This window comes from Cervus elaphus, chromosome 20, assembly GCF_910594005.1.
Source record: "Cervus elaphus chromosome 20, mCerEla1.1, whole genome shotgun sequence".
Lineage (NCBI taxonomy): Eukaryota > Metazoa > Chordata > Mammalia > Artiodactyla > Cervidae > Cervus > Cervus elaphus.
In genome coordinates this window covers 31,607,578-31,629,060 of record NC_057834.1, presented here as the reverse complement: position 1 = coordinate 31,629,060, position 21,483 = coordinate 31,607,578, and the positions used below count along the sequence as shown (strand labels likewise).

The 21,483-nt window shown below is 40.1% G+C and overlaps 1 protein-coding gene and 1 non-coding gene across 3 annotated transcripts in view; one reads left to right on the top strand and one right to left on the bottom strand.

Annotated features, from left to right (window-relative positions):
* Window positions 1–16,061, bottom strand: part of CFAP126 (cilia and flagella associated protein 126) — a 28,994-nt gene extending 12,933 nt beyond the window's left edge. For both annotated transcript variants that reach the window (XM_043876686.1, XM_043876688.1), the window contains exon 1: window positions 15,547–16,061. In XM_043876686.1, coding sequence (XP_043732621.1) covers window positions 15,547–15,579 — 33 coding nt within the window. In that variant the 5' untranslated portion in view covers window positions 15,580–16,061. The remainder of the gene's footprint in view (window positions 1–15,546) is intronic.
* Window positions 4,802–5,000, top strand: LOC122678518. Its single transcript, XR_006336181.1, has one exon. It is a non-coding gene; the product is annotated as a small nucleolar RNA SNORA73 family (small nucleolar RNA).
* Window positions 16,062–21,483: the final 5,422 nt, after the last annotated feature.

Here is a 21,483-nt window from a genome sequence, read left to right as displayed (position 1 = left end):
TCCCCCAGAGTTTGCTCAAGTTCATGTCCATTGAGTCTGAGATGCTATCTAAACATCTCATGCTCTGTCGCCCTCTTCTCCTTTTGCCCTCAGTCTTTCCCAGCATCAGGTTCTTTTCTAATGAATCAGCTCTTCGCATCAAGTAGCCAAAGGATTGGAGCTTCAGCTTCTCAAGAGTCTTCTCCAGCACCACAATCCTAAAGCATCAGTTCTTCGGCACTCAGCTTTCTTTATGGTACAACTCTCACATTTATACATGACTACTGGAAAAACCATAACTTTGATTATATGTATCTTTGTTGGCAGAGTGATGTCTCTACTTTTTATTATGCTATCTAGGTTTGTCATAGCTTTTCTTCCAAGAAGCAAGCATCTTTTAATTTCATGGCTGCAGTTACCTTCCACAGTGATGTTGGAACCCAAGAAAATAAAATCTGTCACTGCCTCCACTTTTTCCCCTTCTGTCTTTTTCTTGAAGTGATGAGACCAGATGCCATGATCCTAGTTTTTTGAATACTGAATTTCAAGCCAGCTTTTCACTCTCTTCTTTCACTTCATCAAGAGGCTTTTTAGTTCCTCTTCACTTTCTACCATTAGAGTAGTATCATCTCATATATTACATAGTTTAGCAAACAGCTCTTGAAGGTTTCTTCCAGATGGCTCCAAAGTGCCCTGCATGCTGTTTCATTGGGGCAGGTGATGGTGGGTCTTAAGAGTGGAGGCTTGGCTTTCTTCTGTTTTCCTGAGCTAAGAGGATCTTATCCAACCAGCTATTGGCCCAACTTAGAATTATTTAAACTTCCTGTTTTCTATATATTCCTTTATAGGAACTGAAGAATAGATCTGTACACAGTAAACACTGAAGAAATGGATGGCTGCAAATACAGAAATTATTTCAAAAATTCTCTATAGATTACAAATTTCTGACCCTATTTTCTTTCCTGCAATGGGGTCGCAAAGAGTCGGACATGACTGAGTACACACATACTAAGTACCACATATGAAGATGCTAGAGGAAAGCAATAGGTGGGCAGGTGGAGGGGTGGGATCAAGAGATTCCTAGGTAGTTTTTCAATGTTGCTCTATATTAGGAAAAACTCCAGTCCTCTTTTACTCTCACACTACTATCTCATTACAACACTTCTGACACCAGATGTGGGGGGGTTTACCCATACAAGTAATTCCATGACACAAGCTGGGTATCCTACAATTTAGCTCAAGGAGATAATATCTGGTTACAACATCAGATCCCACAGGTTAAGGGCTCAGTCCCACAAGACTGCCTGCCCTCCTACCCTTCAGATGCCAATTGCAAGTCCAGGTTGCTACTTGTGCTTCTGATCAATCAGCTCTAAGTCAGAGCTTCCCATAATCCCCTCCTTGAGCTTAGGTAATTTGCTAGAATGGCTCATGGAACTCAAGAAAGTAATCTTTACTGCTTTTTATAGAAGGCAGTGAGAGAGGACTTCCCTGGTGGTCCAGTGGTTAGCAATCCACCATGCAATGCAGGGGGCCTGGGTTCAATCCCTGGCCGGTCAACTAAGATCCCGTGTGCCACAGCAGCTAAGCCTGCGCGGCACAAAAAGAGAAGTCCGAACGACGCAACAGAGAGCCTGTGTGCTGCCACGAGGATCCAGGACAGTCAAAACAAAAATTTATAAAAGAATATGATAAAGGATACTGATGAACCTCCAGATGGAAGAGATGCTCAGGAAAGGTGTGTGGGAAGCAGTGTGGAGCTCCCATATCCTCTGCAGGCCTGCCACTCTCCTTGGAAACTCTCCAAACCTTACTTATCTTATTGGGATTTCCATGGAGGCTTTATCACACAGGCCTAATCCATCATTAACTCCATTTCCAGCACCTCTCCCTTATACAGAGAATGGGGGTGGGGTTGAATTCTAAGTCTCTAATCATGATTTGGCCTTTCTGTGACCAGCTTTCATCCAGGAGCCCACCAAGAATCACCTCACTGGGAACAAAAGCACCCCTATTACCCAGGAAATTCCAAGCACTCTGTTAGAAACCAGCATCAAAGACCAAATGTTAGCATAAAGCTAACATGTTAGCATAAATGTTAGCAAAGACAAATGTTAGCATAAAAGATGCTCCTAGAGCCTTTATCACTTAGGTATTTACCAGGGTCAGGAGCTGTGTAGGAAAAATGTGGGCAGAGACCAATATATACATTTTCGATCATCTCACATGCTTATACAGACAATAGCCAAAAAGAGACAGAACTTACGTATTGTACAATAAAAGTATTAGGATAAAGTTAACCATTAGAACAAAAATATAAACTCTTTTAAATATCAGAAGATATGTTTAAAAAGGAGGGAGGACGCAAATGACATAGAGCATATGGTGAGAGACCTAAATATACAAAAAATATGTAAGATAAAACCATACGGCAGGACTTCCCTGGTGGTACAGTGGATAAGAATCTGCCATGGAATGCAGGGGACACTGGTTCAATCCCTGGTGGGGGAAGATTCCACATGCCGCACAGCAACTAAGCCTGCTTTTACCGCAGAACTACTGAGCCCGTGCAGCTACTGAAGCTACTGAAGCCTTTTAGAACACATGCACCACAACAAGGAACGCCGATGCAATGAGAGGCCCTCAGGTCCCGATTAAAGGGTAGCCCCCACTCTCTGCTACTAGAGAAAGCCTGCACACAGCAACAGACTCAGTGCAACCAAAAATAAATAACTTTTTTAAAAAAGTAAGGCGGCTCTAAGGCCAGACATATTGACTACATCAACAAATATATAAATAAGCTTACCTCACCTGTTAAAATGAGTTTCATATTGACTACAAAAGCAAATTCCAACACTATGCTATATAAAAGAAATATATCTAAATTGAAGAGATTCAGGAAGCCTAAAAATAAATGACTAAAAATGTACCAGAATTTTTTCTGTAATTTAAGCAGGGGTTGCAATTGTAATTATCCAAGAAAGTAGGATTCTGACTTAAAAGGTTTAAAAGAAATTTTTATCACAATTAAAAAATCAGAAGAATTATACTTAAAATGGGGAGAAATAGAAACACACTAATAATAATAGGAACTTTAACAAATCTGTCAGATCTAGGGAGAGAAAGTGACAAGAAATTAGTACAGATACAGACAACCTAAACAACACAATAAATAAGGCATATTTAAAATATATTAAACTCTGAAACTTGATAATAGAGAATATGACTCCCCCCCCCACCAACAAATACATATAAAGGATTCACAAAAATCACAAAAATGTGGTACATTCATATTCTGGCATGGGATGTGTGTGCTCAGTCATGTCCGACTCTTTGTGACCCCACAGACTATAGCCCACCAAGCTCCTCTGTCCTTGAAATTTTCCAGGCAAGAAATGCTGGAGTGGGTTGCCATTTCCTTCTGACACAGTCTCCTACACTGGCAGATTCCTTACCACCTGTGCCAACTGGTAACATTTTTGGCCACAGAAAAAAATCTCAATAAAGTCCAATTTAAATTTCCAAGTGGGAAATTAAAAAACTTGCTGTTAACCACTTCTGGGTCAAAGGAAAAATGCAAAACAAATTGAAAATATTAATAATGAAAACAATAACTATGGGAAATAGTTAAAACAGCTGTCAGAGAAAGATTTATAATAATAAATGAATAAAAGTTTAAAAGCAAAAATAAATGAATAAACATTATGACCCAAAAAACTAGGGGGAAAAGCAAAGCAAACCAAACAACAGCAAAAGGAAGAAATTAGTCAAAAGAAAGTCAATGGCTAATGGGTTTGAAAACAACAACAAAAAGTAGAACTAACAAATGAACCCAAAATGTTTCTTTGAAAAAATTAAATTGACAACTTCTTAGCTAAACTATTCAAAAAACATGGAGGGGGGAATTTCAGCACAAATACATAAAACTAGAAAGAAAGAGATAGAAGAGGAATTTTTAAAACAGCCTATGTAAATATATTTGAAAATCTACATTAAATATATAATTTTGTGTAAAACCCCAATTTAATAGAATTGATTCATGTGGAGACAAAGAAAAACAGACCATTTAACATAAAAAAATTAGAGAAACTGATTAGAGTTACCCCACAAAACAAAACAGATCCAGATAGTTTCACAGAAGATAATATCAAACTTAAAAAAATAAATCCTTAGCTTTTCAAGTTATTTTAGAACATGGCAAAAGAGGAAAATTTTTAAATTCATTTTCTGAAGTGAGTGTAATATTGATCCCCAAACCTAAATTTTGGAATCATGACAAAGACTAAATAAAAACCACTATAGATCAACTTCACTTGTTAATACTGATATAAAAATCTTAAATAAGACATTAGTAAACAGAAGTCAATAGTACATAAAAAAATTTTTATCATAAACAAGTGGATAATACTCCATGGATGTAAATATGGAGAGTCAAAGGAAATTCATTAATGTAGTTTATCATATTAGTTGATCCGGGGTAAAAAAAAAATGTATGCTCATCTCCACAGATGAACTGATAAAATGAGCCTATCACAGAGAAAGACATACAAATTTCTGTTAACCATATGAAAAGTGTTCAGTATTACTCATAATTTTAAAAACATGGAAATTAAAAGTACATGGAAATAGCACATCTTACCCATGAGCCTGAATAAATCCAAAACTTTGATAACATACTGTCTTGATGAGTCTGAGAGGAAACAGGCATTCTCATATGTTGAGTATGGAAATGTAAAATGGTACAGCCTCCACAATGGAGACTTTGACAGTATCTAACTAGCATGATTATCACTGCCTTTGCCTTTTGATTAAGCAATCTGTTTTTAGAAATCCATCCCTTCACTCTCCCCGGGCTCTGTCCAGGTGGCGTACGGGAGCATAGGGCTCTGCCCGGTGATGTACAGTCCCTTTCCACAACGTTGGAGATGAAGCCGGGCCTTGAGTCTGCGCTTGCATATTCCTACGTCTTCTCAGAGTCCTGTGGACAATGACTGGGGAGAAAAACCATGCAGGAAACAGCTCTCTATAGCAGTCTGTCTGGATCTGGGTTGCTCCAAAGTGAATTTTTTTTTTAATTGTTTTAACCTGTTTTGCTGTGCAGTTGGGTTAAGGTTTTCCCTCTTTTGCAGCACTTCGTTTGGGACTCCAAATACAATTGGATTTGAGGAGAGAAGAGGAGCCTCACCGACTTCACAGTTAGCAATGCTTTGGAGTCTTTCTTTGACAGGGAGATTAGTAAAGTAAAAATTAATTCTCCAGCCAAGAATACTGGAGTGGAACCCATTCCTTTCTCTCTGGGGATCTTCCTGACCAAGGGATTGAACCTAGATCCTACTGCATTGCAGGTAGATTCTTTACCTCCTGAAACACCAAGTAAAGTAATACATTAATTGAAGATAAGCCTGGGAGATTTGGAAGTGTATAGGTACGATATTTAACCCCTGGAACTGCACCTTAAAACCCAGCAGAGTTACAGTGTTCTGTTGCCCAGGCACTTACTGAAATTTATAAGAAATGCCAGAGACCATATGGGCAAGTCTTAGAGAGTATAGTGACCTGGAAGGCTCAAGAGACCTTTTCAGGTTTCCTACCCGGTGAAAACTTGATGTAATGACACTAAGATATTGACCTTTTTATCTATCAGTCTTAAAAGTGGAAAGTAGGTGCCCATGAGAATCTGCATGTCTTAAAGAAATCCATCTGTTTCTAATGTAATTGTGAACTTTAATAAAGATGACTATATATGTTAAAAAAAATAGAAATCCATCCCAAAGATACTCTAACAAAAGTATGAAAAGTGTACACTATTGTATACAACATTATTTATAATAGCTACAAACTGGAAACAAACCAAATGTCTGTCAGTAATATAGTACCTCCACTAAAAGGAGTACCATACAGTACTTTTTCACTGTAAAAAAGCAGTGAGCAAGATGTTGTTATGGAGTGATCACCAAGAAATACTTTAAAGTGAATAAAGAAAGGTGTACAACATGTGAATAGTGCGCTATTGTTTATATTTAAAAGGAGATGTATAAAAAAAGGCAGAGGAACCAGAGATCAAATTGCCAACATCCGTTGGATCATTGAAAAAGTGAGACAGTTCCAGAAAAACATCTACTTCTGCTTTATTGACTATGCCAAAGCCTTTGACTGTGTGGATCACAACAAACTGTGGAAAATTCTTCAAGAGATGGGAATACCAGACCACCTGACCTGCCTCCTGAGAAATCTGTATGCAGGTCAAGAAGCAACAGTTAGAACCGGACATGGAAAATGGACCGGTTCCAAATCTGGAAAGGAGTATGTCAAGGCTGCATATTGTCACCCTGCTCTAACTTATATGCAGAGTACATCATAAGAAATGCTGGGCTGAGTGAAGGACAAGCTGGAATCAAGATTGCCAGAGAAATATCAATAACTTCAGATGTGCAATGACACCATATTTAGGGCAGAAAGTGAAGAGGAACTAAAGAGCCTCTTGATGAAAGTGAAAGAGAGTGAAAAAGTTGGCTTAAAACTCAGCATTCAGAAAACTAAGATCATGGCATCTGGTCCCATCACTTCATGGCAAATAGATGGGAAAACAATGGAAACAGTGAGAGAATTTATTTTCTTGGGCTCCAAAATCACTGCAGCCATGAAATTAAAAGATGCTTGTTCCTTGGAAAAGCTATGATCAACCTAGACAGCATATTAAAAAGCAAAGACATTACTTTGCCAACAAAGGTCCATCTAGTCAAAGCTATGGTTTTTCCAGTAGTCATGTATGGATGTGAGAGTTGGACTATAAAGAAAGCTTAGCGCAGAAGAATTGATGCTTTTGAACTGTGGTGTTGAAGGAGACTCTTGAGAGTCCCTTGGACTGCAAGGAGATCAAATCAGTCAGTCCTAAAGGAAATCAGTCCTGAATATTCATTGGAAGGACTGATGCTGAAGCCGAAACTCCAATACTTTGGTCACCTGATGGGAAGAACCGACTCATTAGAAAAGACCCTGATGCTGGGAAAGATTGAAGGCTGGAGGAGAAGGGGACAACAGAGGATGAGATGGTTAGATGGCATCACTTACTTGGTGGACATGAGTTTGAGAAAGTTCCAGGAGTTGGTGATGAATAGGGAAGCCTGGCATGCTGCAGTCCATGGGGTCATAAAGAGTCAGACATGACTGAGCAACCAAACTGAACTGAACTGATAAACATGTGTGTTTCTAATAGAAAAAACAACGTTGGAAAAATAAGTGGTATGATTAGGGATTACTCATTGGAAAAGACCCTAATGCTGGGAAGGATTGGGGGCAGGAGGAGAAGGGAACAACAGAGGATGAGATGGCTGGATGGCATCACCGACTCGATGGACATGAGTTTGGGTGAACTCTGTGAGTTGGTGATGGACAGGGAGGCCTGGCGTGGTGTGGTTCATGGGGTTGCAGAGTTGGACACGACTGAGCGACTGAACTGAACTTAGAGAGAGAGGAGAAATAATTCAGAAAAGACAGAAGATAAATTTCTTTGAATATACTTTGTTTTGTAGAGTTGATTTTAGAACCATGTAAATATTTTGTATATGTGCTTAGTCACTCAGTCGTGTCCAACTCTGCGACCCCATGGACAGTAGCCCACCAGGCTTCTCTGCTCATGGAATTCTCCAGGCAAGAATATTGGAGTGGGTAGCCATTCCCTTCTCCAAAGGATATTCCTAACTCAGGAATCAAATCCAGATCTCCTGCATTGCAGGCGGATTCTTTACCAACTGAGCCAGCAGGGAAGCCCCCCAAATGTTACATGTAAAAAATACGTAAATATTTTACATAATTATAAAATTAAGTTAAAGAAAAGTGAAGTCACTCAGTTGTGTCCAACTCTTTGCAACCCCATGGACGGTAGCCTACGAGGCTTCTCCATCCATGGGATTTTCTAGGCAAGAATACTGGAGTGGACTGCCATTTCCTTCTCCAGGGGATCTTCCTGACCCAGGGATCGAACCCAGGTCTCCTGCATTGTAGGCAGAGGCTTTTACCGTCTGAGCCACCAGGGAAGTAAATTATGCAAAGATTTAAGTAATTATGTAAATATTTTACATAATTATAAAATAAAACTGAAAAAGTAATTTCTACATAAAACGAATTATTGTGAAAATAATGTGGAAATAACAGCTTTTTTTTTTTTAAAAAAAGAGATAGTTGGCTAAATGCAACAGCTGTATAAATTAATTATATACTTCCTCTACATGTTCTATACTTTACTTCCATTAAACATCACAAATTTCATATCGTTTTCTTTTTTAAGATGAAGTCTCCCTCTAGTGGAGATTAGTTTTCCACCTAGTCCCCCTACACTACAAAGGAAGAAATATTTTGCCCATTGTCTCCAAATCCTTAAATGACGTCAGTATTAAAGTCCAGAGTCAGGAACAAAGTCAAGTTTTAAAAGGAAGCTGGTGATTCATGTCAATGTATGGCAAAAATCACTACAATATTGTAAAGTAATTAGCCTCCAATTAAAATAAATTAATTAATTTTAAAAAATAAATAAAAGGAAGCAGGGATGGGGTTGGGGGTGGAGTGGGGAGACATGAGAGATTCTAAGAGCCAAGAAAATCTGGATGTTCAATCCAGAACAGGGAAGGAACCTCAGCTTCCTGTCGGAGGACTGCCACCACCTCCGCCCAGAAAGTGATTAACAGGGCAGTGTCGCTGTGTACTCGGGGAAATAGCTGCCCCCAGGGAGTTGCTTTAGGGGAAAACCTGGGTGAGAAATAGTGATGAGCAGATGAAGAGTGAGTCTCCTGAGCCAGATAAGGTGTGATGAGGGTGAACTCCAGGCAACTCTCCCAGAGACCCACTGACCCTGGAGGTCAGAGGTGTGAAAGCTCTGCCTCCTCAGAGACCGATCCTGGGGAAAGGTACTGGCACAGGCTCTTCGGTTCCTGTTCCTGGTCGGGAGAGGAGAATCAGAGACTAGCCCACACTGACAGTGGTCTGTGGGGATGTGAAGGGAGGGTCCTTGTGTTCTGGGCTGTCCTAGGTCTCAGCTGAGCTCACAGAGTGGAAACGACTCAGAGAACTCCTTTAGAGTAGAAAGTCTCCTAACATCTACTCCAGTTGCTAAAAGTGTATGCCGTCCTCCCCTCTGTCACACGGAGGCCTGTAGAGAATGTTCAGTGGTTGCCACCTCAGCATGTATCTCCACTCTCCTTTACAGTTTTACATAAGAATACAAAAAGAAGTGAACACTTAGTTTAGCTTCCTAAATTCATTTTCTGGTCCTATAAAATCTAACTCCTTGCCAGAGAAGGATAAGTTAGAAGTTTGGGATTAACGTGTACATACTACTACACACACACACACACACACACACACACATATAAAAACAGATAATCAACAAGGACTTATTGTATAGCACAGAAAACTGTACTCAGTATTCTGTAACAACATATATGGGAAAAGAGTCTGAAAAAGAAGGGATATATGTATAACTGAATCACTCAGCTGTATGTTTAAAACACAACATTATAAATCGACTATACTCCAATATAAAATAAAAACATTAAAAAAAATCCACCTCTAGGTATATACCTAAGAGAAATTAAAACATAGGTCTACATAATTTATACATGAGTATTCAAAGCAGCGCTACTCATAATAGCCAAAAAATAGGAACAACTCTAATGTCCAAAAACTGATGAGTAGATAAAATGCAGTAATAATCAACAGAATAGAATATTATTGAGTAATAAAAATAAATGAATTCCTGCTATTATTTCTTTCATCTAGTAAACAAAGAAATGAATTATCAATACACTCTACAACATGGATGAACCTTGAATGAAGTGAAAGAGGCCAGTCACAAAAAAGCACATATTATATGATTTCATTTACATGAAATTTCCAGAATAGGCATCTCTGTATGGACAGAAAGTAGATTAATGGCTGCACAGGGCTGAGGAGGGACCTGGGGATGATGGCAAACTGGTGCAAGATTTCTTTCAGGGACTATGAAAATTTTCTAAGATTTTGTGACAACAGTGGTACAACTCTGAATATGTGAAAAGTCAATGAAGTTAAGCGAATGAATTAAATAACATTAAATCAATGGATTGTATGGCCTATGAATTATATCTCAATAAAGCTGTTACCAATAAATATATGAGTCAATAACCCCCTCACCCCAAATCTAACTCCTTAATTTAGCTCTGGGGGCCTGCTGTTTTACATATGTAGCCAGGAATACTGTCCAGGAAATAATTACTCATTTGAATGATTATTTTAGTCCGTTCCCACTCCTGTCTTTGTTCTGCCTTCACTTCCTCCCTTTAAAAGGTGAACTGAAATCCTAGAGGGAAAACACTGACCTGACTATGTATGGTGACCCTTCCTGTGTGCAAAATATAAGAAACATGTTATAAAGGGCCAAAGTTCTTGATATAACAAAAAGTAATGTGAAGTTTATACAATGAAATATTACTAGCCTTAAAAAAGCATGAAATTCTGACATATGCTATAACATTGAATGAACCTTGAAGACATTATGCTAAATGAAATAAGCCTGTCACAAAAAGAAAACTACTGAAAATACTGATTCCATTTATATGAGGTAGTTAATGGTCAAACATCACAGAAGCAGAAAGTAGAATTCTACAGGTGGGAGCTTGGGGGGGCAGGTAGTGGGGATGGAGAGTTACTGTTTAATAGGTACAGTTTCAGTTTTGCAAGATGGAAAAGAATTCTGGAAATGGATAAGGGTGATGGTCACACAACAATGTGAACTGTACACTTAAAAAGGGTTCATCTAAGATGGTAAATTTTATATGTATTTTACAGTAAGAAAAAAATTTTTTAAGTAATGTGTAATGCTAACTCTACTGAAGACTGCCAAGAAATAATGAAACTAGGTACTAATGAATGATGCTAGGATTAGATGCTAGGATTTAAGTACCAGGAGGAACATATCTTTCCACAGATCTGTATCCCTCCTTTTCACATGCATGAATCACTCAAATGTCCTCTTCTCCAAGAACATATTGCCTCAGACCACTCCCAAATTTTATCCTCTCCTTCTTTTGTCAGAAATCAGGCCAAGTCACTGATTTCCTGAAAGTCTAGATCAAAGTTTTCACTCTCACAATTATCAAAATTTTTGAGCTATTAAAGCCAAAGTTTCTAAACTTAAGTTTTGCATGCCCTGTGTAAAGTGAGAATAATATTAGTACATTTTGTGTATGAGAAAATTGAAACATAGGAAGCTTAAACAATGTGTCCAAGATATACAGCCAGTAAGTTGAAGAATCAGTTTTCCAACTTGCAAACTGACCTGTTCCTAAAAGTCAAGATCCTAAAATTGATAACTTACAGTGAACGGTGTCGGATTCATGATCTCTGAAGAAGAAGATTTCGAGACCAGGGACCAGGCTTGATCACTCAAGAGTTTTGTGTAGCAGAGTTTTATTAAAGTGAAAAGGGACAGAGAATGCTTCTAACATAGACATCAGGAGGGGGATAGAGAGTGCCCCCATCCCTAAGACTAAGCAAGGGAGTCATATACTTTTTAAATTTCTTATTAAAATAAATCAAAAGAATGTCTCAAGATTGTAAAGTTCTTACTAGACCCACTCCCACAATTTACATTTTAAGATAACAGGATTAGCTAGGAGGTTTTCAGGAAGGGGAAACTGTCCTCAAACAGGATACATTGTTGTTATATAATCCTTAGTACAGAGTTTAAACTGAATTGTTTGTTGTGTAATCATCAGTTCTGGGCTTAAAGAAAAAATGTTTTATGTGACTAAGACTAAGGAATGTAGAGAAGAAAAAAAAAAGTTTGTCCTTTTCTCCTCCTTGAGAGACCCCAGACTCCTCTCATCCTCAGGGACCCCGGACTTCTTATCAACCTGCCTAGGAATTGACTCTCTCAAAATCTGAAATCTCAAGCCCTCATTTTAACTGGTTGGATCTCCTTGCAGTCCAAGGGACTCTCAAGAGTTTTCTCCAACACCACAGTTCAAAAGCATCAATTCTTCAGCATTCAGTCTTCTTTAAGGTCCAGCTCTCACTACTACATGACCACTGGAAAAACCATAGCTTTGACTAGACAGACCTTTGTTGACAAAGTGATGTCTCTGCTTTTTAATACACTGTCTATGTTTGTCATAGCTTTCCTTCCAAGGAGTAAGCATCTTTTAATTTAATGGCTACAGTCACCCTCTGCAGTGATTTTGGAGCCCAAGAAAGTGACTGTTTCCATTTTTTCTCCATCTATTTGCTAAGAAGTGATGGGACCGGATGCTATGATCTTAGATATTTAAATGTTGAGTTTTAAGCCAGGTTTTCACTCTCCTCTTTCACCTTCATTAAGAGGCTCTTTAACTCCTCTTCATTTTCTGCCATTAGGGTGTCATCTGCATATTTGAGATTATTGATATTTCTCCTGGCAATCTTGATTTTAGCTTGTGATTAATCTGGCCTGGCATTTTGCATGATGTATTCTGCATATAAGTTAAAAAAAAAACAGGGTGGCAATATACAGTTTTGACATACTCCTTTCCCAATTTGGAACCGGTCCATTTTCCATGTCCGGTTCTAACTGTTGCTTCCTGACCTGCATACAGATTTCTCAGGAGGCAGGTCAGGTGGTCTGGTATTCCCATCTCTTTTAAGAATTTTCCAGTTTGTTGTGATCCACACATTCAAAGACTTTAGTGTAGTCAATGAAGCAGAAATAGATGTTTTTCTGGAATTCTATGAGCCATTCTATTCTATTCTAATTCTATTCTCTTTCTATGAGCCAACGGGTGTTGGCAATTTGATCTCTTGTTCCTCTGCCTTTTCTAAATCTAGCTTGTACGTGTGTAGTGGCTCACAATTTACTACTCATTACATCCAGAGAGGGCACAAGAAGTGGGCAACAGAGGATGAGTTGGTTGGATGGTATCACTGACTCAATGGACATGAGTTTGAGCAAAATCCCAGAGATAGTGAAGGACAGGGAAGCCCGTCATGCTGCAGTTCACAGGGTTGAAGAGTCAGACATGTCTTAGTGACTGAACAACAACAACAACAATGCCCAGGAAAAAATGTAGCTTATTTTATAATTGGTCTAACCTGTTCTCAAACCTGTAGCCTACAAGATGTGGAGAAATGGGAAAAATTTAACTGCCAAGTTAAAAATCTCTCTGTTTGTTCTTGTTTAAGTGGTAGTGGTGACTGTGTTTCTAAAGATGACAACAACATCTCTCACCCCATAAACTCTTTTGAAATGTGACCTGGAAAACTACCCTTCAAGAGGCAGAGTCTATTTCCCCTCTCTTTAAATCTGAGTTGACCCTGTGACCTGTTTTGACCAACAGAATGGAATGGAAGTACTGATATGTAACTTTCAGGGGAGAGCTTTAACAGATCTGTAACTTCTGCTTGCCTTGGTTGAAGCATTCCCTCTTGCTACTCCATGCCATGCAAGAAGACCAGTTACTCTGCCAGAGATAAAGGCCACCTGGAGAAAGCCTTAAGGCTAAATTGACCATTCTGGCTCCAGCCAAATTCACATCTGAGCCCCAGCTAACCAAGAGAACCAGGAGAAATAATAAACTGTTATTTTAAGGTACTAAATTTTAAAGTGATTATGCAGAAATAGATAATTTTTCAGATGATTCCAGTCCCCAGTCATCAAGTCATCTCTGGCCTCCAAGTCTTCTCAGCTGAAATTTAGAAGCAGAGATAAACTGCCTCTCCCCTCATACCCTTTCCAAATTCCTGACTCTGAAATAGTTTGTTATACAGCTATAGACAACCAGAACACTCTTTTACACTCCTCCAGGTGGCATCTAGGTGAAGCTGGTGCTACCACGGCCTAGAGGTGGCAGAAAAAGGAGGCAACCTCAGGTCCCTGTGGCTGGCATCTGGGACCTTACTGCTCTCAGATGTGTTGGGGTGGCCTTGTCCCTAGGTACTATGTGCCAAGTTGCAGATGATTCTGTTGGGTCTTTTGCCAACCTGATAGTAATTGCTCAGGTCCATGGACCCACCCCATTCATTTGCCTTTAGCTGCAAAATCTCTGCCTTGTCCCATTCCCGGACTTCTATGAAAGATATTTGTTCTTGTCCAGGTGTCTTTCCTTGGGAGGAGATGGGAATTAAATCTATTTGGAAACCATTCCTCTCTCTATCCACCCTCCCCCCAACAACTCCCAGTGTGACTAGATTCAACCAGATTGTGGGTCAAGTTCTCACTTCCTACTCTTAGGGGTGTTTTTGTTTGTTTTGTTTTTAAACCCATTCCTCAGAAAAGGGAAGCTCAGATTCCCTTCCAGCACTAGCCCCACCTTCAGGGTTTCATTAGAATATCTGGGAGTGTTCTACAAGGGCCACAGCCAGAGCAGCTGTGTTTAAGGTGGCAAGAAGTACGGCTGGCACCCCAACCTCAGGCTTCCCTCTGCCTCAGTTTGTTGTCAGAAGGCAGGCAATCCACCTCTTCCATGGCAGGGCTGGGACTCACATTCCCTTGTTTAACTGGAACCTCACAGTCGCCCCCTCCAAGGACTCCAAGACAAAGTATATTTTTTGTAGGCCTGGTCTCAAGCGATGCTCTGATTTACAAAGGGATTTGTGGACAGTCGGTATAAATGACCTGGGTCTGGGTCTAGCTCCATCACTAGAACTCAGGCATGTTGCTTTACAACTCATTTCCTCTCCTGTAACATTTTGACGTGTGACCTGGAAAACTACCCTCATGATTATCTCATAAGATTATTAAAATGACTAAATGACATTGTAAATTACTGTGATAGCAAAATGATTGCAGCCTGTAAACAGCACCTCAGATACCTCTGAGAAACTGCTCCAAAGAAGCAGGGAGAAATGTCAGTATAGACGTGATTTTGGTGAAAGGGGAATACGTGCAATTGAATGCATATTTTTTCCCGGTTTCTGCTAGTCTCAAGAAGCTTTCTGCTAATCATGAAAACAGTCATCACCCTGAAGGATTTCAGTGATTTTCTAGATATGAGGAGATTCAAGAACTGTGTTCATGAGACTTTCCTGGTGGTACATTGGATAAGAATCCGCCTGCCAATGAAGGGAACCTGGGTTCAATCCCTTGTCGGGGAGGATCTCATGCCAAGGAGCGACTAAGCCATCACCACTACTGAAGCCACATGCCACCGCTACTGAAGCCGGCGCTCCTCTATGAAGAGCAGCAGGAGCCCCTGCTCTCCACAACTAGAGAAGGTCCATGTGCAGCAACAAAGCCCTAGCACACCCAAAAGTACATAAATAAATTTTAAAAGAGAACTGGGTTCATAAAAGCGGCTCCTGAAAACATCTATTTAAAGAACGGTCCTGCCAGTTTCCTTTCTCCACCCACCCCACCCCACTCGGCCCCAGCACAGAGGCCTCACTCCTGCTCTCCACATCAGGGGGTCTTGATGGTCAGCAGCAGCAACAGCACATGATTTAGTCCTCAAAGAAGTAGGTGGCAAGTGCCCATGGCAAGTCGTTAACACTGGGATTGGGGTGGAGCTGGGGTAGACTGGGCCCGGCGGGAACACCGCACGAGTGAGAAGCGTTCAGACCTACCCTGGCCCGGGAGCAAGCACGAGGCCGCGTCATCCCCCGCTCCTGGGGCCTAGCTGGGGCAGCGACAGGAGGCTGCTGCGCCGCACTCCGTGTCCCTCCCGCCGAGGTGTGGTGTGGCTGCTACCGTGTCATGCTGACCCCGTTGTCGGGAAACCGCCGCTCCTTCCCGGCCTCCCCGCCCTGACTCAGGCCTGACGAGCCGGAAGGCTCGGACGCCGCAGGCCCGGACGCGAGCGGGGCGGGGCCCTGCGCGGGCTGAGTCGCGCCGGCGGCGGGGCGGGCGGGGCGCTCCGCGGGCTGCGGCCACGGGCCCTCTCAGACTTCCGGGAGCCTGGGCCGCTTTTTGCCCAAGTCTCCGGCTTCTGCTCTTGGGTTAGGGGTCTAGGGTTGAACAGTTAAGGCGACGAAAGTGGCTATTGTAAAGAGTTCCTGCCTCGGAGTCGGGCTCTCCTCCTCCTCGGCGCGCCGGGCCCAAGGGCCCGGAGTTCATCTGTCCCGGCGCCCCGGGGCGTCTCGGCTGACTCGCGCTCTGCCCAGCTACTGGTCCTCCGAGCCTTCGGAAAAAACGAGGAAGGAGGGGTTAGGTGGAGCTTGGACGCCCCCAGGAGTAAGAAGGCGAAATCACGCTACCAGTTAATTTTTGGAGAAATTCGCGTTTTTGTAATTTTGTTAACGTGTCCATATCTTCTTTGTCTGTGTAATAAAAGTTTATAATTTCGCTTTTACGTAACTAGACTACGCTCTTCTCGAGATATTATATGTCTTTTTCTTTTTAGCATGCTTGAACTCGGCTACCCATTCCACAAAATATCCACTGACATTTTTCACTTAAAGTTAGGTCGCATACACGTCTATTTAGTCTTAATGGTATTTTTTAATTTTAAAAACATTTGATAATTATTGAATAGGTAATATATAAAAGTAATAAAAATAAATTCATACCCTAAGAAAGCTAATACTGAGACCAAAGGGGCGATAGCCCAGAGGAGAGGAATAGGTGAGGGAGGTTAAGTGGTACAAACTTCCAATTACAAAGTAAATGAATTAGGAGTGTAAATATACAGTGTGGTGCTTGTGCATGCTAACTGTGGGGAATATAGTAAATGACAATGTAGTATCTTTGTATAGTGACAGATGGTAATCATTTTGAAATGTATAGAAATACTATGTTGAGGAACTAACATAGTATGGTATATCAAATATACCTCGAAAACAAGCAAAGTAATAGAAAAAAAAGATCAGGGACTTCCTGGTGGGTCAGTCGTTAAGACTCCACCCTTCCAATACCGGGCCCCCAGGTTGCACCCCTGATTGGGAAACTAAGATCCCACCTGCCATACCTCCTGGCGTAAAAAGTAAAAAAACTATAAATAACATTTTTAAAAAAGTAACCTAAAGAGAAAGGAAAATATTAGATTTGCAGTCTGGGGAGAGGTAGAATTGGATGAAGATGGTCAAAGGGTACAGACTTCCAGTTATAAGTTAAATAAGTACTAGGGACATAATGTGCAATATGATAAATATAATTAATACACATGGACATCACCAGATGGTCAATACTGAAATCAGATTGATTATATTCTTTGCAGTTGAAGATGGAGAAACTCTATACAGTCAGCAAAAACAAGACTGGGAAATGACTGTGGCTCAGATCATGAACTCCTTATTGCAAAATTCAGACTTAAATTGAAGAAAGTAGGGAAAACCACTAGGCCATTCAGGTATGACCTAAGTCAAATCCCTTACAATTATACAGTGGAAGTGACAAATAGATTCAAGGGATTGGATCTGATAGACAGAGTGCCTGAGTAACTATGGATGGAGGTTTGTGACATTGTACAGGAGGCAGTGATCAAAACCATCCCCAAGAAAAAGAAATGCAAAAAGGCAAAATGGTTGTCTGAGGAGGCCTTACAAATAGCTGAGAAGGGAAGAGAAGCAAAAGGCAAAGGAGAAAAGGAAAGATACACACATCTGAAGGCAGAGTTCCAAAGAATAGCAAGGACAGATAAGAAAGCCTTCCTAAGTGGTCAATGCAAAAAAATAGAGGAAAATAACAGAATGGGGAAGACTAGAGATCTCTTCAAGAAAATTAGAGATACCAAGGGAACATTTCATGCAAAGATGGGCACAATAAAAGACAGAAATGGTATGGACCTAACAGAAGCAGAAGATATCTAGAAGAGGTGGCAAGAATACACAGAAGAACTATACAAAAAGATCTTCAGGACCCAGATAACCACGATGGTGTGATCAGTCACCTAGAGCCAGACATCCTGGAGTGCAAAGTCAAGTGGGCCTTAGGAAGCATCACTATGAACAAAGCTAGTGAAGGGGATGGAATTCCAGTTGAGCTATTTCAAATCCTAAAAGATGATACTTTGAAAGTGCTGCACTCAATATGCCAGCAAATTTGGAAAACTCAGCGGTGGCCACAGGACTGGAAAAGATCAGTTTTCCTTCCAACCCCAAAGAAGGGCAATGCCAAAGAATGTTCAAACTACCACATAGTTGCAGTCATTTCTCATATTAGCAAAGTAATGCTAAAAATTCTCCAAGTGAGTCTTCAACAGTACATGAACTGAGAACTTTCAGATGTTCAAGCTGGATTTAGAAAAGGCAGAGGAACCAGAGATCAAATTGCCAACATCCCTTGGATCATGGGAAGGACAAGAGAGTTCCAGAAAAACATCTACTTCTGCTTCATTGACTACACTAAATCCTTTGACTGTGTGGATCACAACAAACTGTGAAAAATTCTTCAAGAGATGGGAATACTAGAACACCCTTACCTGCCTCCTGAGAAACCTACATGCAGGTCAAGAAGCAGCAGTTAGAACGGGACATGGAATAACAGACTGGTTCCAAATTGGGAAGGGAGTATGTCAAGGCTGTATATTGTCACCCTGCTTATTTAACTCATATGCAGAGTACATCATAAGAAATGCTGAGCTGGATGAAGCACAAGCTAGAATCAAGACTGCTAGGAGAAATATCAATAACCTCAGATATGAAGATGACACCAGCCTTATGGCAGAAAGTGATGAGGCACTAAATATCTTGATGAAGGAGAAAGAAGAGAATGAAAAAGCTGGCTTAAAACTGAACATTCAAAAAACTAAGATCATGGCATCAGGTCCCATCACTTCATGGCAAATAGATAGGGAAACAATGGAAACAGTGAGAGACTTTATTTTCTTGGGCTCCAGAATCACTGCAGATGGTGACTGCTGCCATGAAATTAAAAGACACTTGCTCCTTGGAAGAAAAGCGATGACAAACCTAGACCGTGTAATAAAAGGCAGAGACATTACTTTGCCAACAAAACTTGTCTAGTCGAAGCTATGGTTTTTCCAGTAGTCATGTATGGTTGTGAGAGTTGGACTATAAAGAAGGCTGAGCACCAAAGAATTGATGCCTTCGAATTGTGCTGTAGAAGAAGACTCTGAGAGTCCCTTGGACTGCAAGGAGATCAAACCAGTCCATCCTAAAGGAAATCAGTCCTGAATATTCATTAGAAGGACTGATGCTGAAGCTGAAGCTCCAATACTTTGGCCACTTGATGTGAAGAGCAGACTCATTAGAAAAGATCCTGATGCTGGGAAGGATTGAAGGCAGGAGAAGAATATGACAGAGGACAAGATGGTTAGATGGCATCACTGACTCAATGGACACGAGTTTGAGTAAGCTCCAGGAGATGGTGAAGGACAGGGCGGGGCATGCTGCAGTCCATGGGGTCACAGAGAGTCGGACACAACTGAGTGACTGAACAACAAGGGCCGTAATGTACAATGTGATAAATATAATGAATACTACTGTATGTTATATATTAAGGTTACTTAAGATAGTAAATTCTAACAGTTCTCATCACAAGGGAAAAAAACATCATTTTAATGTTATCTTATTTTGTATCTATGTGAGGTAATGAATGTTCACTAAACTAATTATGGTAATCATTTCATGATGTATATAAGTCAAATCATTATGCTGTACACCTTAAACTTATATAGGGCTGTATGTCAACTATTTCTCAAAAAAACTGGAAGGGGGGAAATTGTTAAATTAAAGAACAAATGAAGACTAGCTTTGAAAATTTCCTGAGCAGCTTAATTTATCTTATTTTTCAAAACAAGGGAGACTAACTTGACTTGGTCACTTCTTGCTTATGCCTCTGGAAATCATAGGCACAACTTAAACTCTTTACCATGTTGGTATGAGGTAACCACTAACCAATTCCTTATCATTTAAGAAAATTCTAATTTTGTAACTGATGCTGTAAAGAATAAGCAGTCTCTGCATCCTCACTAATACAAGCAGTTTTATAACAATACAGTTGGCCCTCCTTACTCATGCATTCCACATTCTTGGAGTGAACTAACCAAGAATCAAAAATAGTTGAAAAAAAATTCCAGAAAATTCCCAAAAGCAAAACTTGAATTTCCTACAAGCCAGCAACTATTTACATGGAATTTATATTGTATTTATGGCTATTTACATAGCATTTGGGCTTCCCTGGTGGCTCAGTTGTAAAGAATCTGCCTGTAATGTAGGGGACCGGGGTTCGATCCCTGGGTTGGAAAGATTCCCATGGAGAAGAGAATGGCAAGCCACTCCAGAATTCCATGGATAGAGGTGCCTGGCAGGCTACAGTCTATGGAGTTTCGAAGAGTGGGACACGACTGATTGACTGACATGCACACCCACACTCACACATACAATAGAAAGAAAAAAAGAATCTATGATGGCGTTGTTTGTCATCCATTGGAGGGGGTCACAATCTAGTATCCATAATGGGGGGAAGAAAAGTAAAATGAGTGGGTACCCACTGTGAAATTATTTACATCAGCTAGAAACAAAGACTAAATGTGCATACAGCAACCTGGGTAGACCCCAAAGTCGCATGCTAAGTGAAAAACATATGCAAGATTAGGAAACAATTACACACAAAACAACTACACAGCCTATGAGGACACATATGAATTCATAATACATAACAAACATGATAGAGAGGGGGTGGAAGTAGGGAATAGCATAAAAGAAAGTAATAAATTGACATAAACAAAGCAGGAGAAGACTCTTGCACCCATCCATGTGAATTAAGGGCAATGAATTGAGATTAACACTGTACCCAAGGTCCACCCCCAAGTTATTCAATGTTGTGAATACATATTTTAATTTCATACAAAAATTTTAATAAGAAACAAAAATATATATTTGTATGAGTGTCCAGAACAGACTTCAAATATATGGTGGTTTTTTTTTCTGAGAAATTTTAAAACAATCATGAATAACTGTTTTAGGACATACTTGACATACAGCAAAGCGAACATATTCAAAATGTACAAGTTGTTAAGTTTTGACAAAATGTATAGATCTGTGAATGCATCTTTACAACGGGGGACTGACGTGCCTATTAGGTACAGTAGGCATACACCTTCAAAACTGTGTCAACTTTTTAATTCAAAATGTTTAAATTTAAAAAATTCATTTAAATTCAAAAGAACATAATAAAATTTTACAAATGTTTTTATATAATATTAATGTACTATGCTCAGTCGCTTCAGGCGTGTCTGACTCTTTGTGACCCTATGGACTATAGCCCTCCAGGCTTCTGTGTCCACAGGATTCTCCATGCGAGAATACTGGAGTGGGTTGCCATGTCCTTCTCCAGGGGATCTTCCCAACCCAGGGATGGAAACTTCATCTTTTGTGTCTCCTACATTACAGGCAGATTTTTTACCCATTTATATCAAAGCAGCTGTACAATATCTTATAATTATATACTATAATTATATATTATATAATCATATACTATAGTCAATTATCTGTGGTATATGTAAATAAACTATATTAATAAATAAAATTTAAATTAAAAATATCAGTCCATCCTAAAGGAAATCACTGGAATATTCATTGGAAGGACTGATGCTGAAGCTG